The 23,838-nt window shown below is 36.9% G+C and overlaps 3 protein-coding genes across 5 annotated transcripts; 1 reads left to right on the forward strand and 2 right to left on the reverse strand.

The window, feature by feature from the left end:
• Positions 1-1,890: 1,890 nt before the first annotated feature.
• On the reverse strand, positions 1,891-8,102 carry CRR3 (chlororespiratory reduction 3). 3 transcript variants are annotated; one of them, XR_002541454.2, is made up of 4 exons: positions 7,756-8,102; positions 7,399-7,538; positions 6,222-6,469; positions 1,891-2,240 (listed from the first exon to the last, which is right to left on the reverse strand). XR_002541454.2 is itself a non-coding variant. In XM_022054297.2 (3 exons), exons 1-3 carry the CDS (start codon positions 7,989-7,991, stop codon positions 6,345-6,347), a joined length of 501 nt encoding a protein of 166 aa, XP_021909989.1. In that variant the 5' UTR covers positions 7,992-8,102; the 3' UTR covers positions 5,876-6,344. The 3 variants fall into 3 exon arrangements, 1 of the variants encoding a protein (XP_021909989.1); XR_015817239.1 differs by lacking the exon at positions 1,891-2,240 and adding an exon at positions 4,893-5,275; XM_022054297.2 differs by lacking the exon at positions 1,891-2,240 and having other exon boundaries at positions 5,876-6,469.
• A 456-nt stretch (positions 8,103-8,558) lies between these two features.
• On the reverse strand, positions 8,559-21,827 carry LOC110823666 (ARM repeat superfamily protein). Its single transcript, XM_088214064.1, has 9 exons — positions 21,232-21,827; positions 20,462-20,806; positions 20,155-20,370; positions 13,674-14,320; positions 12,913-13,009; positions 12,751-12,804; positions 12,546-12,670; positions 10,084-10,274; positions 8,559-9,460 (listed from the first exon to the last, which is right to left on the reverse strand). Exons 1-9 carry the CDS (start codon positions 21,523-21,525, stop codon positions 8,823-8,825), a joined length of 2,607 nt encoding a protein of 868 aa, XP_088070190.1. The 5' UTR covers positions 21,526-21,827; the 3' UTR covers positions 8,559-8,822.
• Positions 21,828-22,453: 626 nt separating this feature from the next.
• Positions 22,454-23,783, forward strand: NDHL (inorganic carbon transport protein-like protein). The gene is made up of 5 exons (XM_022040702.2): positions 22,454-22,663; positions 22,755-22,844; positions 22,965-23,066; positions 23,166-23,260; positions 23,478-23,783. The coding sequence occupies exons 1-5, from the start codon at positions 22,535-22,537 to the stop codon at positions 23,623-23,625; spliced, it is 564 nt and encodes a 187-aa protein (XP_021896394.1). The 5' UTR covers positions 22,454-22,534; the 3' UTR covers positions 23,626-23,783.
• The last annotated feature ends 55 nt before the right edge of the window (positions 23,784-23,838 follow it).

The following is a 23,838-nucleotide window of genomic DNA, read 5'->3' on the forward strand; positions in this document are numbered from 1 at the left end:
TTTTATTTTTTATATTTTATATTTTGGTTTAGTTTTGATTCTTTCTTTCGGTTGAGGATTTGTGACCTGAAGCCTTTTGGCGGCCCCCTTCTGACCCTGTTGTTTCACTTTTTTATTATTCTATTTTTTAAAAAAAAAAATTAGGAGCATTATTTCTTTTAATTATTAGATATATTATTTTTCAATAATCAGATATATATATATATATTTTTTTTTTGCTTAAACATAGATTTATTCCATAATCATGTAATATACTTGCAATTATCAATTAAAATACAAATACCATTTTCAATAAATAAGGTTGGGATAAAGTATTTTTTGTAGAAAAGATACCCAGTAATAATGTATTAAGATTTAAAATCTCACTCGGATAAAAGGGTTTTTATTAGTAGAAAATATAAGATTTAAAATTTCCACTAATTTGTTAATGTTACCGTAAACAATTAATAGTTAATATTTGAGAATAAATTTTACGAGATTTACCTATAAAGAAAACTATATGTTACTCTCACATAACTATTTATATAAATTTAAATTTTCATTTACCTACGTTAGAAGGAAAAGAAAGTTAGGAAAAATAAAATTAAGTAAAGAAAAATGGGAGTAAAATTAATTAATTAATATTTATTGAGTAATTTAATGGGGATAATATTATTACAGAGCCAACATAATCATTCAACTTTTTGAAGAAAATTAGACCAATCAACCATTACTAGGAGAAATGAAGAATGCCATTTCATTTTAATGGTTGAAAACTGAAATTTACTGACAGTTTTATGTTAATTTACTTACATAAATTAGTGAGAGTGATTATGAATGTTAATCGTAAAAGAATTCTTTCTCTTTCTAATATATATATATATATATATATTTCTGGAACGGTGTTTTTAATATTTCTTAAAGAGTTGAGAGAGCAGGCCACCTCGATTTATACATATCATCACATGAAGCAAAAATACAGAAGTTAGCTGGCAACCTACCAAGCAAGAATAATCTGGAAACCATACAAAGTTGTGTTGACAATGTGTCCCACTTTATTTTCAATGTTATGAATTATATTCATCAGAATTCAGAGGCTGTGAATTTCACATTCAACCCACAATATTTTTCAAACTAAACAAGCATATATATATATATATATATATATATATATATATTCAAAGTTCAACTGGAACTTCCCATTTAGAGAGAAAGAGAAAGAAGCAATAATCTGTGAGTTCACATTCAAAAACATAAATGCTAATCAGGAAATGTATATACTAAGAAAATGAAAATACTTCCTTTTACGAAAAGGAATCAGAATTTTTTTTTTGGGTGGAGGATTTCCTGTACATCGTCCCCCTTTATTTTACTTTCCCCTGAACAATTATAATAAACTAATTTATATACATAACATGTAACCTCAAATGCATGATTAGGCTTTTTTTGTTGTAGTGGGGAACAAAGCAATTAAACAATGCTGTTCTTTTCTTTGAGGAGCAGTTTTACTTTTACCCTATTGGTAAAAGTTTCTTACTAGTATGATGAGCAATTCACATACATTAAATTAATAAGTTTCATTTAAATAGAGGAGGGAATCCCACCAAAATAGAATTTACCCATTCATTTTGAAAATTATTTTCCTCTAATTTTGGAAGTTATTTATTTAGTTGTACATTTTAACTAGTTTATTTATTTATTTTTCTAGAAAAAAGATAAAAAAAAAAAAAAAAAAAAAAAAGTCTACAATCATTTTAGCAATGTTTTCACATAGATGTTCGGTTGATTTTAACTGTTGAAGAGTGTATTCAGGCATAATAGACGGCGTTACAATGACAACACACGACGTTCGTGAAATGATGAAGTAGTCAACTACAAGATACAAAAAAAGAAAATCAGTCAAATCACGCATGAATCATTTTAATGTTGTGTTGGGCTCTCACACTTTTGTAATTTTATTCTTTTAAGCCAAACAAACAGCAGCCATCAGACTTGGCTGCGCTCTCAAAATTCAAATGGTTGAATACTGTACACATACTACACACAGCTAAAGACCAAATACAAATACTATTGTCAATTCACAATATATATATATATATATTTAATAGCTGATTCTGCTCAAATATACCAAGAAACTGTGCTTTTCAAGGTTGGGTTGATTTTAAGGGAAAGAAAGAGTAGGCAACTTACCAGTAGCTATGGTCGTTAAAAACTCAATTTCAATAGTGTACTCTACAGCAGCCTCATCATATGCTGCTTTCCTGTATCAAAGAAAAAGAAATCTTAAAAAACAATGGTAGTTGGGAGCTCAACTAGTGATCTGATCTGTGAGCTCTCTAAAAGCCAACTCATTCCCCATCAATCTCTGCAGAATTCCCAAGTCTTTCTAAAGCCATATATACTAAACATGCATTAATAATTAGGCAATATTACCAGTGCTATACTAGGTAAGTTGTTGAGGAGCACCAACTCCAAGTGCAGCTTAAGCTTCCTAGATAATATGGTCAGTACCACCAGAGAAGCCTTGGAGGCGGGAGGGTGGAAGAACAGAGATTTCAGGTTGAATTCCATACTCTGAAAAGAATCCGATTCTAAATGGTTTCACTACTGTCTCTAACGATAACTGTATAGCTTGTGGACATCCTCTTTTTTCTTAAACATAGTTTGTGAACACCTTATTGTTTAAGGCCACTTTTGGTATACCGAGTAGGGTGGGATAACAGAACTTTACCCCTGCCCTGCTCAGGGTTTGGAACTTAAAAATAAGAGTGGGTGGAGTAGACCCTTATCCTATTCCCACTAGATATGAACCTTATTGGGATGAACAAAGCCTTCCTCATTTGCTTAGGGTAAGCTTATCCACCAACCCCTCAAAAATTTTAGTTTACTCCTTTTCTACTCTGTTTCACAAAGCATCCATCATTTGTCAAAGACCAAATTGGCAAATCCATTGGAGTTCTCACCAGAAAACTATAAACTTGGTCATCAACCACCAAATCATCTCCTTAATTACTTTTTCACCCAACTCCCTCTTCATCTTGCTGCCCATTGCACAACCATGCTCTTAAACCTACCATCTCTCGGTCTCAAACTTCACCGTGCTCCATCACCATCACGGAAACCCACAACTCCATCTTTAGATCCTTACCCATACTCACCAAAAAGCCTCCAGCTTGGCCCCTGACTCCCACCAGTACAGCTCCACTGTCATGCCATAGCTTCCTCAACAATCTCGATTTATGGCAATTTTGTATTTCTTGTTGTTATGCCAAGGATTTCAAAACCTTGAATTGATGGAAAATATTGCTTCAGGATTTGTACAATGGATTTGGGGATGATAGGATTAGTTGCAAACTTCTGCTGTGGAAAGGGAGGAGAAGATAATAATATTTTTAGATTGATTTAGTTCATTTATTATTGCGAGTATCTTAATATATTTTATTTGTTCTACATTTAAACTTTTCTAAAGCTATTTTTCCATTTTATTATTATATTAGTTCTACTGGTGTTCTCTAAATATATTGGTTAAAAGGCATTATTGACATTTTCTAGTATGTGCTTGGTGTATCACCGGATGCATAAGTAGAGTAAATATTGGTTACTCGCTTGCTTACTTCGTGTCACAAACTCTATGATGAGTAGCTTACCTCCTAATTCAGCTATCTAGCACTGTACTGCTTAAAATGGCAAACATAGCCCAATTATAAACGGAGCACACAGCTACAAGAATAATCTTATAAATGAGCATCAGTATCTTGCATCACAAAGTCTGAAATTTAAAACCTTGGCACCGAGGTACAAACCTGAAGTGATTAGACAACAAGAACGGTGAATTCTCGTAGTGAACTTTTAACATGTTAGATTAATGATAATCGGTACCTTACACCCCACCTATGATGTGGTTGATGACTAGAATTTCCTCTCTTTCTCTAATCGCAAAAACAAATAAATGGGCTACCTAATTAGAGTTTAAAGTAGAAATCTAAATGTAGGATTATGGGGAATCAATTGGACCCTACTCAATGGCTCGTAAATCAAAATATAACGTAGATAACTACTCAACTGTCAATATTAGAAATGTCTATAAGCTCATAACACTAATGGATCACAAATAATTAGGCTTTTCATCCATATCATATAGAGAATCACCATACGTACTTAGCATATCAAGAAACCTACTTTTATTGTCTGCCAAAGATAAAAAAGATAATAACTCTAAGGTTACATTTGGTACCTGGAAGGTAGTGGGTATGATATGATTGGGTAAGGTAGTTAGATTAGGTAGAATACATTTCCCATGGGTATAGATAAGAATTTAATAATATAAATCTTTTTCGTAAGTCATATTAATAATGCTGGTGGTAATGGTAATAACAGTTATAGTGACCAACATAGAAGACAAAGATGAGTGGCAACTATAAACTTTCAGAATAATCTCACTTGGTGAATCTTTATTCCATTTATGATGTGTTTATACATGAGTTGCAAGGGAAAGTCCACCTTGAAGGGGAACTCGTTTGAAATAAAATCTGGAAGCAAACAGAATATTGATATACCGTTTTATTCCCCCTCAATCTAAGCGTAAATGTATCCAAAGATTGGCTCTCAATTAGTGAAAACATCTCATGGTAAGGATTTTGGGAAAGACATCTACCAATCGTCCTTGACTCCGGAAATGATGGTCTTGTAGTTGACCAGACCGGACTTTCTCATGATCGAAGTGAATATCCAGCTCAATACTTATCCATCTCAATACATTTTGAATGGGTATGTTGAAGTGGAATAAAAGTTATGTATCTAGCATTAATATTGTCACACTAATTGGTAGGTTTAGCCTCCAAAATAAATTCTGAATCCAAGTTAAATCAATTACAGCAAAGGCAACTTATATAGTAGCAAGGGAGCATGTTAGATACGACTGAAGGCCATGATTTATAGTAGTTCCTCGAAACATATGTCAAAATGCATTTAACAGCATGGAGGCCATGATTCTCCCAGGATCATGCATATGTTGACATGTTTAATTGACAGCAAAACAGAGTTCTACGCGAGTGAAAGTTAAGTACTGCAATGTCCCTGATTCTACATAGCTTATTCAAACCAAATAAAATACTAACCACTCGCTAGGCATGCCAAGAAAATGAAAAAAAAAATTCATGATCAAGCACATGCTCGAGTGCTCCATCTAAAGTCTGTATTATACAATGACTATGACGTGGCAATAGTGATAGCGACGGAGATGGTAGCAGCTGTGGGAATTATGTGGAGCAAGCCACAATGGAGGCGATAGTTGCAGCTGTTGCTACAACAACAACATTAATAGCAGTAACAGTAGCATGGTAAGTGACAATGGCAACAACAATGATGATGACAATAATGAAAATGATAAAACGGTAGTGGTGGTAACGGTGGTGGTGACTCCAGTAGCGGAGGTGCTAATGGCAGCAGCGGCAGTGGTGAAGGTAGAACAGATAGTGGTGACAACAGCAGCGATACTAGTGATAGTAGTGGCAGCAACAATAATGGTAGTGGCAGCAGTGGCAATATGGTAGCTGCGATGATGATGACAGTGAGATAGAAAAGGTGGCAATGGTGAAGGCAACAAGGGTGGTGGCTGTAGTATTATGGATGGAATTGATAATAATGGTGATGGCTACAGCTGTTCTGCTGATAGCATTAGCGGCAGTGGCAACAATAGGAGTGATGGTTGTAGTATTGGGTGTAGAAGAGACATTAGTGATGGTGATGATAGTGGTTATGATGGTGGCGGTAGTGGCAGATGCAGAAACAATAAGAACAGCAATGGCAGCAACTGCAGGTTGTAGTATTCTTATTAAGGAATAAATATAGAAACAAAAAATTTAAAAAGGAATTTTAGTCTTTTTAAGAAGCACTGTGCTGAATGAATACACCTCCCATACAACGAATAACAGTCCACCGTAGAACAAGTAGTATGTTACACTATACATAAGAAATTATCTCCTAAATTGACATTGGATACCTTATCTACATAATGTACCAAACCTAGCCTAAAGTCTAAATAATTTTTCAACATGGACTAGACGGGAAAAAGGTAAATAACTCATTTACATAGCAAGGGAGTAACTTGAAATTGGCTTTTTTCAGATTACAGCAGACATTACCTTAGAGTAAAAGTTAAAGAATAACTTAAGCATAAACTGACCACTTGAACTATGCATATAAAATGTAAACACAAAATCTGTATATAGTCTGGCAATTACCTGGAACATCCAGATGCTGATAAAATTGTAACTTGTAACATCATCTTAGAGGTACGTCATCCTGTAAGTTGGATATTCTATACAGCTGTGTACAATAGATTTGGTTCGGCCTGGAAAATGTATTCACATAAGCAGGTCCTCCAGTAACTGCATGCTGAATGGTAACTTTATTACTCCAGCAGCCACTAGTAGTGATAAAGTCCAAATTGGTAGAATCCATTGAAATACAACCATCAAAATTTGTTTCCCTACAGGATTGTAAACCATCAAATGGAAAAAATATCAACTGGAGTTCAGAAGCAGGCAGATGCAAGTTGCATCTTGATTGAACAGTTATCAAATTTAACTCTGATTTAGTGAAGCTTCAAAGGTGCGTCTCAATTTTGGTGACAAGTAATGTGAACGAGCAACAGAACTTTAGGCCACTTTGGAACAAATGAACAGAAAATTTTCACTTTAGGAGTTGACAAGCCGAACTCGTAGACTTCTCTACCTATCACAAGAAATAGACCTTTTGTATATTTACAATGACTATATTCTGACAAACTATCTTTCTCAGTTACCGCATAATTAAAGGTGACTTCAAGAACTACATTAGGAAATTGATGAAACTGATGATTCTGAGTAAATAACAGTTATGTCAAGAGGAATGATGGTTTTCCCATTTCTACCTCTTTACCTAAATGAAGGGAAAAATTCTTTGAAATGAAAAACAAAAAACAAAAAAGAAACTTCACATTCGTGAAAACTAATAAAACCTGCATTATATCAGTTTGTGATACACTGTAATCAGGAAAAACTCTTAAAAATGCCTCTCCAAGATCTAATTTGAACCCTCAATGATACTCCTGCATGCTAAACTCTATAGAAAACCTCCCATAGAAGAACGCTAAAAACTGTTGAATTGCAAAATGCATAAGCACTTAACCTCAGGAATCCTGAAAAAGTGATTTCTGACCTTCGGTGTAATCCTCAAAGTGATAAGAGGAATCCAAATATGCTAAATTGATATATAAAAGAATTATCAGTCAACAATTCTGTAGAGTGAGCAAATGACCCTAGACACAAATGACCAAAATATAGCAAAAAAAGTAAATCTTAATATATATCAACATTACCACTTCCACAATTCCAAAATAGCAAGAGAACCAAAAATGAAAAGGAAAAGGAACAATACCAGAGGAGCGAAACCGCGCTTCAGTTCGACTGCTAAGCCATTCTCCAGTTTCTCTGATTTTCTTCTCAATCTCCCCTTCAAATTTATCGCCTCCAGTCGGCAAAATCCCATCAAACACCGTGTTCCTTTTCCTCAATTCCCTAAAGAAGCAATGTGAACAAACCAACCTTATAAATTCGAAAGCAACATTAATTACATACAAGATCCAATGTTATTCGCTCATTCCCAGTCTATAGACGAACCATTTGCCACACAGAAAAATCCATAACCAAAGGAAAAAAGAAACAAAAAAAGCATTACTACGGACTTGGGGAAAAGAAAGCGAAGCGTATGTTAAGCATGGAAACGAAGACAAACCCAGGGTCAGTGTCGCGGTAGGAGCCAGCGCCAATGGCGCGTTCTATTTGAATGATGGAAGAGTTTGGCGAATTATAGGACTGCGACTGTAAGTGCGGTGGTTGTGGTTTGTTTCTTGTTCTGAGTTTTGGTCTCTTTGCAGGTTTTGAGGTAGGAAGTCGAGGACTAGGAGTCTCTTCTGCTAGAGACGCAAAAGTTGTGGGTTTAGTTGTGGAAAAGAAGGAAATGCAAGGCATTGTGTGTCTCTCTACGGTTTGCTTTCCTCTGGTTGCTCTTCTCCCCTCTGCAAGATAAACGATTCAGTCAGTAGTCGATGACTGGGAGAGCCTACACGTGGAAAATAATATCAGAGCACAAAAATATCTATAAAGATAGATTTTATTTCCTCTTTAAAAGGAATTCCATTGCTTAAGGGCAAAAGGGTAAAATACTAATTATGTATATTTTTTTACATAAAAATAATATATATTTTATTTATTAAGTGATATGTAAATTTTAATTATAAAAATATTTTAAATAAAAATATAAAAATAATAATCTAACTTGAATTAAAAAATAAATATTCAAAAAATAATTAATAACTTATATATTTTATTTTACGAATATATAAATATCTCGTTTAAACCGAACTTATTAGTTTCACCAAATTTTTAGATCAAAATAGATTTAATATCTAACAAAAATTATGTTCAATATTTATAGAACAACTAATATAAAAATATATCCGAATTGAAAATAAATTTTGTTAACATTTTTATCCTTTTATCGCCATATTCTTGGCTATCTAGGCACAGTAAAATGCATTAAAGTTTATAAACCATTACACTTTACAATTGACAATCAAGTAAACTGCTTGAATTCTTTCATTTTGTAAAGTAGAAAATGAAAGAGAAAAAACCAATTGTACCTCGGGTGTAACTAGCATGTCAAGAACATTAATAATGTTTGTACACCCTCAGCAACTACCATCGAAAGATATAACTTTCAACCTCACATCACGGGTTAATACATTCAACTCTATAATCATTTTCAAATTATTCAAGTCATTTACTCCATGATTAGCCTCATCATGTAGGTAAAGTCCTCAGCAACCGAAGTGCTCGTCTCCACTGTGGCCTCTCTGATAGAACGATCCTCCTCAGCACTGGCACTGCTCCTGCAGCTATAATTGCCAAATGGTTCTCACTGTCCATGCTCATGTTATACAATATAGCCAAGGCAGCTTCTACAGCCCTCTCACTCCCTTGTTCGAGAAGCTTCACGAGTGCAAATATACCCCCCTCTGCGGCAACAGCATGAGTGAGATCCACCACCTCTTCGGATATTAATCTGTTGAGCTCCACTGCAGCAGCTTCCTGTGCTTCTGGCAAGAATGAGGACTTTATCTGCTCAATAAGTCTTGGAATTGTCTCATAACGAGTTACCTCTATGTTGACTGGACTCTCAGAGTTGAGGTCAGGACTGGACAGAGATCTTAGTTTAACTAGACAAGCAGCAACCCAGTCCTTGTTATGGAGCGGGATGTTCGACTTGAGAATTTTCCGGAGCAAATTAGTTAAATGAGGAAAACTTGTGGTCCGGCAAAATTGCTCAGAATCAAGCAGTTTTATTAGCAACCTTGATGCCGCAGAGATAGCAAGACCAGCTTCTTCAACTTCAAGGGCATACTTTTCCGGTTGCTGGGCTTCTATATCGGATTCCATGTCTGGAAAAAAAATGTTAAGATACATTGTAAAAGTTCACACATCACAAATAACCAGGGGTAATCAGATTTCTATTAGCAGGCCGGAGATAAAGATGAATTGTCCAAATAAAGATAAGCTCACACAGGAACTGTGGTTTAGCCACCATATATATATATGTAGAAGAACTTTAAATTTGTCAAACAATCCCCACCTACACGAAGAAAAACTAAAAACAAAATGAAGAAAAAAATTATGTTCACTGGCATGGGCAAAAATAGAAATGGCAATCCAACATATCCAAGCATGAGTAACCAAATATGTATTTTCATGTGGTTGCTTATCTATCCCTGGCTATTTTTGGCGATAGGAAATGAAACTTATTTGAAGTTGAATAGGACAAGGCCTTTTAAAGGAAAGAGAGAAATTACGCAATTGGTTCCCAATCCAACAGATCCAAGCATGAGTAACTTATTTGAAATGAAACTTATCATGTAGTTGCATATCTATCCAAGCATATGTATTTTCATGTAGTTGCTTATCTATCCCTGACTATTTTTGGCTATAGGAAATGAAACTTATTTGAAGTTGAATAGGACAAGGGTTTTTAAAGGAAAGAGAGAAATTATGCAATTGGTTCCTATACCTGTAAAGACCTTCTGTTGGAAAACAGCATCTAAACCAGATGCAACCTCCTCTGAAATGATAGCATCCATGCTTGGGTCAACAACTGACACAAACTCAAGGATGGAAGTTGCTTTTCTTTGCAGATTTGGGGAAGCAATCTTCATAATCTTGACAAGTTGAGCAAGGAATGCAGAGTCCCGCACATCTTTCCTAAACCAATAAACAGTCAACATTTTAAACTTTTAAAGAGTAAATCTGTAGAATCACCATTGCACTACTTAATCATGTGGCCAGATCACACATGAAAGATGAAATAGCATGGTGCATGCATACAAGATAAGGCCTCCCCTCAAAAGGAAGAAAACCCAATTAAAATTTGCACTTGTTGCGTTAATTTGAGAGTTCCTGTAGGGAAAAAAGTCATCTATATTCTAGCCTAAATCTGGAAATTCTTTCCCTCTGACTATAGCCAATTAGTTCCTCTTCTCTTCCAGTAAAATGGGAGCAAAAAAAGAGACAACAGCTAGGGAAGTATAAGTGTCTGACAAGACTTCAACACCTTGCATAAACACAGAGAGGAAATAAAGTCATCTATTTCGTAGGAGGAGGAGCGGGAAAGGCTAGGGGTATTTTTGCAAAATCGCACTCGTGTCTGAGTTGTCATTCTCTTTTCTGTTTTAGTAGTTAAAGCAGGGATTCTGTTTCCTAGCAGTATAAATAGGGATTAGCTAGTGGATCGAGTAAGCAAATTCATTCTCAAAAAATAATGCCAAAAACTCAGCAACTCAGAGAACTCCCAGAATTTTCTCACTTGTCTCTACTTTCACCTTCACCTCATCTATTGTCCCTCTTCTACTCTTCCTATCCATCTCCATCAAGAGTTAATGACTAAGGCTCTTGACAAAGTGGCACCAAAGATTTGAGGTTCGGAGAAAACACAAGCTATTGTGGTGCCGGTTACAGGTAGTAAAGGTAAAATTCCTGCCTTGGATCAACAGGAAATGCAGCAGATTGATGAAACAGTTAAGGAAATGGATCAACGACTCAATAACTCATGGTCTAGATGTACAAAGTCCAGTGATAGAACCAGTTTGGCTTTGAGCAAATCATGGAAATGGTGCAGGGAAATGCATGAAACTGTGAGACAAATGCTCAGGTAAGTCCTTGTGTTCCAAAGAATGATAGAGGAATTCATGCTATGCCTAAGGCTCAGGAGGCCGGGGACAGCAGTAATCCAGATCAATCATGGACATGTGTTCCTCACTTAGCACCTAAGGTCGAAATTCCCGCTTCCTACAGCAAGAATCCACAATCTTGGATTCGAAGGTGAGTTTAATTATTTCTATGTCCAAATCGTTTCAGACGATCTAAGAGTGGAGAACGCCTATTTATTTTCAGGGGATACTGCTGATTTTTGCTTTCAAGGCTGGATAACTGGTAACTAGGAACAGGAGTCGGATGTGTTTGTAGTGGAATCATGTAGATGATTTGGTGGGTCCAGTCGTCTCGATTATAGAAGAATTTAATAAGTTGGTGCAAGTAAGATCAGTGATTGATTACCAAGAGCAGTTTGAGAATCTGCGAGCTGATAATCCAACTCTTACAGAGAAGTATCTCCAGTTTTATTAGTGGTTTTAAGGCGGAGGTAAGGCCTATGATCAAAGTTTTGAAGCTTGGCGCTATTGCAGGAGCAACCATAGTGGCAATGTCCAAAATTCAATCCTTTACGGGTATGGGATAGCATACTCCTTCATTCAAGTACAGTCCAGCTACTAATTGGCTTGTCTAGAACGACAAAAGAGTCAACGGGTGTTACCTTTCAAAGGTAACCAAAACAAGGAGATAGAAGATAGAAAATTTTCTAAGTCTGTTTTAGGTGTGGTGACAAATATTTTCCAGGTCATTAATGTCAACAGAATGACAACTCACACACATAAGTGCAATTTTACAAAAATACCCTTAGCCTTTCACATGCAACATGGGACACGCACTTGTACTTTTAGAAACACGTGCAACATGGGTATATCAAAGTTACAGTCTGAGAAATATAGCACATGAGCATGTATTACTCTGGTCCCAAGTAGAACATTTAGATGAGAGATTAACTTATTCAATTTGCTTGCCTTTAAATTCTTTTGCTTTTCAAGTTATTCAATTTTCTTGCATTTCAATTTTTTTGCTTTTCAACTTATTCAATTTTCTTGCCTTTCTCTCTGCTTGCTTAATCCATAGCAACTGTTAAAATATATATATATATATATATATATTTAAATAACAACTATAGCAACTGTTGAAATGTAAGTCAAAAAATTTTGGTTTTCCTACAAGCTAGAGCTTTTGGAATAATTAGTCATCCAATTCAATTATTTCATAGCAACACCAATTACAACCCCCCCATGAAAAACAGAAATTAGACAAAGAAAAAAGTACTGACATACGAAAAGATGCTAAAAGAAGAGGATTAAAGGGTGTGGAAAGGACCTGGAAATGCCTTTTGATGTTGAAGTGGATATTTCAGTCTTATCCTCATCTAATACAATAGAATCATCACGGTTTTTCGCTGCCTCTAGCCCTCTTTTACATCCATTTACAGGTCCTTCATAAAACTGGAAAGAATTAAAATACTTGATAAGTCAATAAAAAAATGTATGTTCTTACTATATCCAGAACGAGAGGAACAACAAACCTTCGATCTCATTTCCCTAGTAGGGTCTAAGATCCGAGCAAGTATATCCAAGGTCTGCAACCATCATGAAAATTTTTATACCAAATTATCCCTCTTGTTTTGAAATATACCCGTTCAGACGTCATCTGAAAATTTTGATGGGAAAAAGAAGCTATACAAGACCTTTTCCATTACATCTTCAGATATCTCTGCACGCTTTAGGATATTAACTAGAGGATGGATGACATCTGCAGCTTCAATTATCTGGCAAACGACATGACTGCACAAGAAAGTCAAGCACAGATGACATAAATTAAGTTCAGAAATTATCTCGGCATGGGATAACCTGGAAATTACATGCATACGCATTTGTATGCATCATGCATTAACATGCACATGCACATGCACATAAACACTCGTAAATGACAGCATTACATGTATTGAATAGCTACTTCACAGAAAAATGCTGAAAAATAAGGCTCTTCAGAGATCCTTCACAGACAATGCTCTTTTACAAACTGCAGCAAATGGGAACAGCAGAAAATAGAGAGACAAGCTTGTCCCTAAATCCAGACAGTGATCTAAGAAATTATATCCATGATAAAGATTAAGCAAACAGAAGAACTAGACCACTATAAACTTCCTCCTCCCCCACTACCCCTTTCTGCTTCGATCCAACCAGAAGGCCAGATGAGACTGTTGCATCAGCATCAAAAACCACAATACTCCTATCTGGTTCAAGAATATTCATAGTTATTGATTGGAAAATTATCATCTTTCCAAGAGGAACATCATAGGAGTTCTTGTTGATAAAAAGCATTACAAAGGAACGGAAAGGAAAAATATTGGGGCTTTCCTCACTTTTCTTTTGAAGCCAAAAGACCGTCACACACTTGTGGCTGGTGATGTTGAAATAGACTTAAAAAAAAGGGGGATGGTAATACCTGATGGATAACCTCTCCAAAGCCCGTGTAACATGCAATATTACAGCATCATTACTATGGTCCAAGAGCCGAACCAAATGCTCGATAGCCCCAGCTTCTTTGAATGAAACTCGCATATGTTCATTGATAGACGCATCAGCAATTGATTCTGCGGCTCTTGATATCGCAACCTCATCTTCCAGTCCAAGAATTAAAACTAGTCGAGCCACACCATCCATCCACGGCAAAAGGGTACGCCGCTGAACAGTTGGCAATTCAGATTTCTGTTTTTTTTCATCTTCCAATTCTATAGCTCCAATACGTGCAAGAAATTGTTGCTGTGTTCGTCCAACTATTGCTTTCATCTTGGCTTCTTCCATGTGCATATTCTCATCAACATTCAGCCCAAGAAGCAACTCAGAAGCACCAAATCTGGAAGGACCTTTTGAAGTCTGCTCGATCTCAGTGCCATCAGGTAAGCTGGGCCAAGAATGCAAACCAGGTTTGTAGGAACTATAAGCAGCACCACCAATTATTGGCACAGGAACCAGACCCTCCTCTATGACAAGAATGCGATAAAATTTATCATTTGCAAGTTCCAGTAATGCATTTCTAGCTTCCTTTCTTATCACTTTAGATCCTTCCAAGTCAGTTTTTAAGAACTTTGCCTGCAGACAGCACTCAAGCTAGTGAATATGCTAGAATATGAAAATCAACAATCTAAACAGGCATTTCACATTATCAGATCCAATAGAAGAGCATTTCAACGCAAATCCATTTGAATCTCAACCATGACTCGGAGCCAATGAAGGAATTGGTTCCCAAAAGTACTATGATAAGCTCAATTACGTGCTTCTACATAGGGCAGTTAAAGACTTGCAGCCTTAGTATGACCATGACCTCAAACTGCAAGATTTAGCACCAGAAATTCCCATATAACATCGAATTAACAAGGAGGAAAAAATATCCTTGATAAGACATAGATGATAGCTAATGCCTACAGAAAAGAAGCTATATGACAAGAAAAAGTAACTAATCAGATTAGTCAAACACACATTTCAAAAGAGAATTTCTAAGAATTTTGCTAGATGCCACACTTCAAGCATACAACAACAACTAATCAGATTAGTAACAGGGTGGCAATAAAACTTCCATGCACATCAACCTCAAAATACATTGCCTACAAGAATTTTTTGATAAAAAAATTACAAAGAAAACAAGCTTTTAAACCCCTATAGGTTCACCATTGCAGAGTCCCTCCGCCCAACTCATGCACGCGCCATCCAATTAAAAAAGCAGTTGAAACGCACATCTCCTCTTAAAGAAGGTTCTGCGTTAACACCTAACAGTTTCCAACTGACATATTATCATCCATATTATGAGTATGCTACTTCATTCAAAACTAATGAAAACTGCATCTAACTAAGCTTGAAGTTGATAAGTGACTACTTTTTATTAAAGACGAAGAGGTAATTTCCACTTCCAATTCCCATACATGACAAAGATTGTACTAATGAAAACTGCATCCAAATAAAGTTTGAAGTTGATAAGCAACTACTTTTTATTAAGAGAAAGAGGTTACTTCAACTTTGGATTCCCATACATAACAACAATGATGAGAGCTTTTATTATAAACCATTTTGAATCTATAGAATCTTTTTGGGAAGACTTCTTGCTTACATGGAAAAAATTAACAGTATAAACCTCAATCAGTGAAGTGTCACTGTTGATCGAAAGCAAAAAGGAGGCTCTGTGAATGAGAGAACTTAGAGAGAGAAAGTTGATGAGAGAGAGGGACAGCAAAACAGAGAAAGGTTATGCAACAGCCTCTATTTTGCTGTTTTCTGAAAGGCAGTGTTTTTGGAGAAAGAAGAAGTGCGTTTCTTTTATTTCTTGCTTATTTATATATAGGAATGCAAATTGAAGCAGATTACGTCAACTAACCGATCAAATCAGATAACCCGAAATCTATGCATACACGTTGCATGGTGTTTTTCATATCCTACCATGAAACAACTTCACGGTAGATATTTTGAACTAAAATTGAAACTCAACAGAAAAAAAAAACATTAAATTTAACACTCCCCCTTAATGATTTTTTCACCAATCCCCACATTTCCACGCAATTCTTCAAATTTAACTTTAGACAGGGCCCTTGTTAGAATGTCCGCAAGCTGATCATCAGTGGAGCAATGTATCAGCTTGATTTCTTGATTCCTCTCAACCTCACGTATAGCATGATACTTAACGTTGATGTGTTTAGTTCTCCCGTGCATTACAGGATTTTTCGCAATGGCAATTGCAGACTTATTGTCTACATACAACACTGTAGGTGTTTGTTTGTCCAGCTTTACATCATTGAACACTTTCCTCAACCAAATTGTTTGGTTAGCTGCTGTAGCTGTAGCTACATACTCAACCTCAGCTGTGGACTGTGCCACAGTATCCTGTTTCTTAGACGCCCATGAGAAAGCACTGGAGCCTAGTTTAAACAAGTACCCAGTTGTACTACGTGCATCTTCCACGCTTCCTGCCCAATCACTGTCACTGTAGCCGACCAATCCACCCTCAGCTCTTGCTTTGAATTGAACACCAAAGTTCCAGGTTCCTTTCAAGTACCTCAGCACATGTTTAGCAGCTTGTAAGTGTGATTCCCTCGGTGAGGCCATGTACCTTGAAAGCAAACTCACTGCAAATAGAATGTCTGGTCTAGTAGCCGTGAGATACAGAAGGCTCCCAATCAGACTTCTGTAATTCCCCTCATCAACTTTGCTACCTTTCTCGTCCTTTGACAACTTCAGGTTGGATATCAGTGGTGTAGACACTAATTTACAGTGATCCATGTTGAATTTATTTAGGATTTCTTTAGCATACTTGCCTTGTGAAAGAAAAATACCCAAGCTGCTTTGATGAATCTCCATTCCCAGGAAGTAGGTAGCCTCTCCAAGATCAGACATCTCAAATTCATTTTCCAATTTCAGCTTGAACTCTATCATTTTTCTTTTGTTGCTGCCTGTTACTAGTATATCATCAACATATACTGCAGTAATAAGTCTGTCTTCATCTTTATTCACATACAATATAGTTTCTGTCATGCTTTTCTCAAACCCATAGTGAAGTAAATATGTATTTAACTTATCATACCAGGCTCGTGGAGCCTGTTTGAGGCTGTATAGGGCCTTGTGAAGAAGATAGACGTGTCTCTCCTTTCCAGGTTGAATGAACCCCGGTGGCTGCTCAATATAAATTTCTTCATTCAGCTTGCCATTCAAAAAGGCTGATTTCACATCCAAATGCATCACACTCCAACTAAACTGAGCTGTCATGACCAGAATGAGTCTAATTGTTTCATATCTGGCCACAAGAGCAAAAGTTTCTGTGTAGTCGATTCCTAGAAGCTGGGAGTACCCCTTTGCCACAAGCCGTGCCTTGTGCTTGTTTGTTGTCCCGTCCGGATTCAGTTTCACCTTGAACACCCACTTTACTCCAATAGACTTTCTGTCTGCACTTGATTTTACCAGAGACCAGGTATTGTTTTTCTCGATCATCCTGATTTCCTCTTCCATAGCAAGTTTCCACTCTTGCTGCTAAAGTGCTTCCTCAACAGAGGAAGGTTCTTTTGAAGCAAAGCTGCACCTCTCATAGATGTCAGCTAAACTTTTCATTTTTGTTCTCCCTTCTGCTTCACCTTCTTCATCTTCTTCATCTTGTTCCTCAGCCTGAGTTGGGTTTAATACTGATATAAATTTCTTTCCTTCTTCCACTGTCACACAGTCTGGTTCGACTTTCTGCTTCTCCCAATTCTAATAGTTGTTTTCGTCCACTGTTATATTTCTTCGAATCATGAGCTTGTTGGTTTTCAGGCTTAGAATTCGATATGCTTTTGCTTCAGTACTGTAACCCAAAAATACTCTCAATTCAGCCTTCACTTCTAGCTTAGATCTCCTGTCATCCGAGACATGGCAGTAGCACACCGAGCCAAACACCTTTAGATACTTAGTCGATGGTTTGATGCCACTCCAGGCCTCCGCCGGTGTCATCTGCTTCACAACCTTTGTAGGCAACATGTTGAGCAGGAACACGGCAGTGTTCACTGCCTCAGCCCACAAGGCTTTAGGCAGGTGCTTGTCAGCAAGCATGCTTCTTGCCATTGAGGAGAATATGGTGTTGTGAGCTGCCTTTTGATCCCATTCTCAGAACAGAAATCATTGAATTTGCTAGAATTGAATTCAAGGCCATTATCCGTCCTTAGGCACCTCAGTACACTGTCACTTTCCTTCTCTACAATAGCCTTAAACTTCTTGAATTCACCAAAAATTTGAGCTTTATTCTGCAAGAAATAAACCCAAATCATTCTGGAAAAATCATCTATGAACAAGCCAAAATACCTGCATCCACTCATGGATTTTTCTGTCATTGGACCACAGATGTCAGAATGGATAAGTGTCAGCTTCTCTTTTGCTCTCCAATCTGCTTGCGAAGGAAAGGAATTCTTTGCCATTTTTCCCATCTGACATGCACCACATACTGACTCAGTGACTGCAATATTTAGGAAGTCCTTGGTTATGCCACCCTTCTGCAGTTGTTGTAGCCCAGCCGCATGAAAATACCCAAGGTGCCTGTGCCACTTTTCACCTTCTGTTACAGAGGCAACACTGGCCCTCTCGATTACTTCTCTGAGCTTCAAGGAGTAGACTTGATCCTTCCTTTGGATGAAAGCGATCAAGTGATCCTCATGATCATATATTCTGCAGCAGTTATCCTTGAATCCGACCGAGTAGTCTCGATCAGTCATCTGATTCACACTCAGAAGATTCTATGAGAGGGTACGAACAAAATTCACATTAGTGATAAGCTTCCTACCTTCCCTGGTTTCAATGGCTATGTTGCCTTTGCCCTTAATGGTTTCCAGCATACCATTTCCAAGTCGAACCTGGCCTGAGATTGTTTTGTCAAGTGACACGAACAAGCCCTCATCCTTGCACATGTGGGAGGTGCACCCACTGTCCACCACCCAGAGAGTAGCATCCTCCACTGGCAGCTTACTCAGCGCAACGAGAATTGTGTCACTTTGCTCACAGGACACCTTGGTGACATTGGCTTGCTGTTGTTCCTGCTTTGGCTGTGATCCTTCCTGCTTCTGTTTCTGTCTACAGAATTTCTCCTTATGACCAAGCCTTTTGCAGAAATTGCACCGAATGGTTTTCTTTCCCTTGTACCAGCACTCATTTTCAGAATGACTTGTTAAGGAACAGATACTGCACTGAGAATATTTCTTTTGTTTACTGAAATTTTGATTTTCAGTTTGATTCCATTCACTCCTTCTCCCTTGATTCTGTGTTGAAGAGCTGTCTTTGATCTGAGTTGAAATTAAGGCTCCCTCAGTATGTTGTCGAACATGCATATTTACCCGTTGCTCACTAGATTAAAGCTTGTTTATCAGCTCAGCCGAGGAGATAGACTCAATATCTGCAAGCTCCTCCAAGGCTGAGATTTTATACTCGAATTTGGGGGGCAAGCTGATAAGAATCTGCTCTATTACCCTTGATTCCGGAAAATCCTCCCCAAGCAGTCTCATTTTGTTTACCACATCCGAGAGTTTGGATGCATAGTCTTTCCCTGATTCATTTTCCTGCATTCTGAGTAATGCAAATTCACTCTTCAGTCTCAAGATTTTTACCTTCCTACTTCTGACCCCCCCATCAAACTCTTCCTTAAGTTTCTCCCAAGCAGCCTTTGGTTTCTTGGCCTTGTCTTCCTCGTGCCTTCTGATTTAGTTTAGAGTGGCAGTGTCCCCTGGTGGAGGAGGATCACTGTCATCCATAATAACATCCCACAGACTTATGACTTTCAGATGAGCTCTCATTTTGATTGCCCATACATGGTAGTTTTCTCCGTTGAAGTTGGGAGGGGGGGGGGGGGGGGGGGGGGGTTCCAATGGATGTCATCGAGTTTTTCAAGGGTATGTTGGTTTACCGGTCCCTTAAGATAAGGGCTCTGATACCACTTGTTGATCGAAAGCAAAAAGGAAGCTCTGTAAATGAGAGAACTTAGAGAGAGAAAGTTGATGAGAGAGAGGGACAGCAAAACAGAGCAAGGTTATGCAACAGCCTCTGCTTTGCTGTTTTCTGAAAGGCAGTGTTTTTGGAGAAAGAAGAAGTGTGTTTCTTTTATTTCTTGCTTGTGTATATATAGGAATGCAAATTGAAGCAGATTACGTCAATTAACCGATCAAATCAGATAGCCCGAAATCCATGCATACACGTTGCATGGTGTTTTTCGTACCCTACCATGAAACAACTTCACAGTAGATATTTTGAACTAAAATTGAAACTCAACTGAAAAAAAAAAAAAAAACATTAAATTTAACAGTCACTATGATAAAACAATGTTCAAAGTAAATATGGACTCTATTCAACAAGTTATGAGTATAAATTTGGTGGAAGTTAACTTGCAACTTATTAAAAGATATAGCATTGACAGAGGGGTCCAAAATCCTTACCAATTTTGGAATAACACCTGCTTCAACCATTACTTTGTGATTAGAGTGGCTCAGTGCCAAATTTGCTATAACCCCCCCTGCAGCTTCCTTAACTTTTATGTCTTCATCATCCAGGAACTTGATGAGTAAAAGCAATCTATCTTCACTGGCAATTTTCATTCTAAGCTTCTCATCTACTGACAAATTCCACAAAGTACAAATACTTTGCTCCTTTACCTGAGAAAAGCAAGTTCAACATATGCATCAATTTCCTACAACCAAGGGATACAGGAAAAGAAATTCTAAAGGTGAAATACCTCTAGTATACCTCAGAAGTCAGAGAAGGGCGATTCAGCAAACCCATTATCTCTTCAACTGCTCCACTTTCTGCTACTGAAACTCTATACAAATTGACAGAAGATATTGCCCGTAAGAGGCCTGCAGCCGCTTCACATGTAGCAGTGGAGTCTGACTTCAGAAGGTTTATGGTGAGATTTAAGCAGCCATGAAACTGCATAATGTTATCAATGCACTTCTTCCCACCAAAGGAATACTTCCATAGAGCCACTATTCCCTGTTCTCTATCAAGAGGATCCTGGTCTAACCCAAGCATCCGAACAAACACGGCCACATAACTGTCACCAAAAGTAGATGAGCTACCATCCTCAGTATCCTGAAATTAGAGCGAAAGGCTGCATCATTATGTAAATTTTACGTGTAAAAATAGGAGTATTTCTTATCCTTATAAGAGAAAAGAGTAAAAGAATAAGGTAAAGAAAATAGCAACGAGTATATAGGAAAATGTACATAGTTAATCAAATAAAAGTATCTCAAAGAACAAGAGCAAGAAACTCAATCGATTCCGTGTCGAATAAGCATATCATTTATCCACTTAGGAAACGTCTAGATATGCAAACCTATAAGATAATTACCTAGTCCTTTCAAAAAACTTTGTCAACGTGGCCATTGCTTGACTTCAATATATTCTTGACTTCCATACATTGATTAACAGTAAAAGCAACATCCAGAAAACAAAATAAAGAACAGAGAAGGCTATAGCAGGATAGAAAAAAAAAAAAACACCCAATAAGCACTTACAGGAGTTGCAGATTCTTGTTTGTTGGCATTAATGGCGCCACCACCATCACTACTGACCCTTGTGAGGACTGTACGAAGAGAGTATGATTTGGACTTGAAAACATTTCCACGATGATAAGGAAAATGACTCTGGTGAAAATTTATCGAATACGGAGAGGCTGTTGGTTTTCTTGTGGTGGTTTTCCTGGGGTTGGCAGCTATAAGCTCGACCTGGGTGCTTGGGATTATGTGTTGAACGAAGCAAGGAAGCTTAATGATGCTTACACAAGTTGGAATTGCTGAGGCCGCGACCATTTTTGTGGCCGAAAAATCAGAAGAGAAATTGAATTCGAACGCAGAGTTGTTGGTTTCCTTTTCCTCGAATGAATTTTTATGGTTTTACAGCAGATATAGTGTTTAAGTTTTAATCGAAAACAGGAATTGAAATTCAAAGACAAAACAGGGTTGTCGAGTACTGCGAAGATGGAGAGGACTAAGGATTCTGCTGCAGGCAGTGTTCTGTGCAGACCGTCTGGATTTTTTTTTCTTTTTTTTCTATATTACCAAATTATGTGGAATGGGCCGGGATGCAAGTCTAGAAAGATCTGGATTCTTGAAGCTTTCTATCTTGCTTGTGAATTCTTCAAAAAGTAAAATTATAATGTATAACAATTTCGATCAGGTAAACTAATTACCATTACAACAAATTTAGGCTTTCAATTTTAAGAAAAAGTGTTTTTAACTTTTGGACTATACCTTTTCAACAAAGTAATTAATTATGATTTACTTAAGACTGTTTAAGTAGATAAAATATTTTAAAAAATTTTAATTTTTTTTATATTTACATATTTGTTTCTGATGTAGTTAATAGGTGGGATTTTCACATTAATATTAAAGTTGTATTTTTTTTTTTTCAATTTTAATCGTAAAGTTTTCCATTTCAACATATTATTTCATTTGTTCAGGCGCAGAACTGACATAATTCAAGAAGACTATATTAAATTATTCCAAGAAAATTTCAATTTTCATATACAAATATTAAATTTTTATATTTTTACCTCTAAATTCCATGTCCATAAACACTAGATTTTACAAACGTAGTTAGCAGCAGACAAGCGTACCACAAAACCGTAATTAACAAAACCAAGAGAGTTAATTATATTACTCATAGTGAGGTGATCTTTGGGACAATTATGCCACGTGGTGCTCCTAAATAAATTGCAATTTAATAAACTACGGAAATTCATTTCTCCTCCAAGAACGTATGCCATGAAAAAGTAGTGAAAAAACTAGATAAGGAAGGCAAAAAACCCAGAGCTCAAAGATGAGCTGCTATTTCGGCCTCCAACTCCAAATCCCAAAAGCTTTACCTTCTCCTTCACCTTCTCAAACTAAAGCTCCTCTGTGTCTCACATCCAAAGACAAGCCAACTCTCCACATCAAGCCTAATAAGGTAACTGAACCTCCCCTTTAAACTTTCAAAGCTAAAAATTTATGGGCACCCATGGATTTTAGATTTCACATCTGGGTTTTCGTTATAACAGGAACCTCCAAGGATCAGCCTAAACTCAATTCACTTCTATGATGCAAAAAAATGCAGCTTGGCAATTCAAGTTGGTGCACTTCTGGCCACCGTAAGACTAAGCAATACCTTATTTTTATGTTTGGTGTTTTATTTAAAAGACAAAATAGAATTCAAGGTATCATCTTAAGATTGTGTATCTTACAAGAGTTTTTCTTCACATTTTGATCAGCAACCAGCCTTGGCAGTTACGGGTGTAAATCATGAGCAAGATCTCCTTACTGTTGTGATACAGCTGGGGATTGTGGCTTTTGGGTACTTCATCATCGCGCCAGTAAGTTTTAATTGCTTGAAAATTTTGTTTGTTGAAAATTTCTGTAATTGAGTTTGGTTAGTGTGTGATTTGGGTTTTTGTTTTTCGGGTGAATTATAGCCAATCATAATGAATTGGCTAAGGATAAGATGGTACAGGAGAAACCTCTTGGAGATGTATTTGCAATTCATGTTTGTCTTCATGTTCTTTCCTGGGTAAGTACCTAACCTTAACTTCTTCTCCATTGCTTATTTTAAATTTGAACAAGTAAAAGAAAAGCTTATCTAAATTTTTCTTAATTTTTAAAAAATAAAATATATATTAAAACTAAAGTGCAATAACTTCTAAAAAGCTTCAGGGTTTAAAGTGCATTTAAGCTTTAAAATTTAAACATAATGAGTTGTAATTTTTATCAACCATTGCTGTACGCAGTTTACTGGTTTGGGCACCATTTCTGAACTTCAGGAAGTTTCCACGAGATCCATCCATGAAGTACCCTTGGGACACACCTAAAGACCCTTCACAAATCAAAAATGCATATCTGAAGTATCCCTTTGCTGAACCTGAAGATTATTCATGAAATTCTACACAATTCCAATTGTTCCTCCTCCTGGGAGTCTCATTAAGATTGCCCTTAGGCAGGATACTGCTTGTATAAAAATTAAACATGTGCCTTTCACATACAAAACTGATATCCATGATAACACCAATTCAATGCATAGCTTTTATCTTTTGTCACCTGCTACTATGATGTCCATAACTACTAGATCAAGTAAATAAGATTCTCACCCTT

The sequence above is a fragment of the Carica papaya genome, chromosome 2 (assembly GCF_054855325.1).
Source record: "Carica papaya isolate Zhongbai chromosome 2, ASM5485532v1, whole genome shotgun sequence".
Lineage (NCBI taxonomy): Eukaryota > Viridiplantae > Streptophyta > Magnoliopsida > Brassicales > Caricaceae > Carica > Carica papaya.

Coding starts and splice junctions, on each gene's coding strand:
- NDHL (XM_022040702.2), top strand. CDS start 22,535: ATGAGCTGCTATTTCGGCCTCCAACTCCAAATCCCAAAAGCTTTACCT. Junction 22,664..22,754: donor TCCACATCAAGCCTAATAAG/GTAACTGAACCT, acceptor TCGTTATAACAG/GAACCTCCAAGGATCAGCCT. Junction 23,067..23,165: donor GGTACTTCATCATCGCGCCA/GTAAGTTTTAAT, acceptor GGTGAATTATAG/CCAATCATAATGAATTGGCT.
- LOC110823666 (XM_088214064.1), bottom strand. CDS start 21,525: ATGGTCGCGGCCTCAGCAATTCCAACTTGTGTAAGCATCATTAAGCTT. Junction 10,275..12,545: donor ACATCAAAAGGCATTTCCAG/GTCCTTTCCACA, acceptor TTATTGGTTTAG/GAAAGATGTGCGGGACTCTG. Junction 9,461..10,083: donor CCAACAGAAGGTCTTTACAG/GTATAGGAACCA, acceptor TTTTTTTTCCAG/ACATGGAATCCGATATAGAA.
- CRR3 (XM_022054297.2), bottom strand. CDS start 7,991: ATGCCTTGCATTTCCTTCTTTTCCACAACTAAACCCACAACTTTTGCG. Junction 7,539..7,755: donor TACCGCGACACTGACCCTGG/GTTTGTCTTCGT, acceptor TTGCTTCTTTAG/GGAATTGAGGAAAAGGAACA. Junction 6,470..7,398: donor AGCGCGGTTTCGCTCCTCTG/GTATTGTTCCTT, acceptor ACAATCCTGTAG/GGAAACAAATTTTGATGGTT.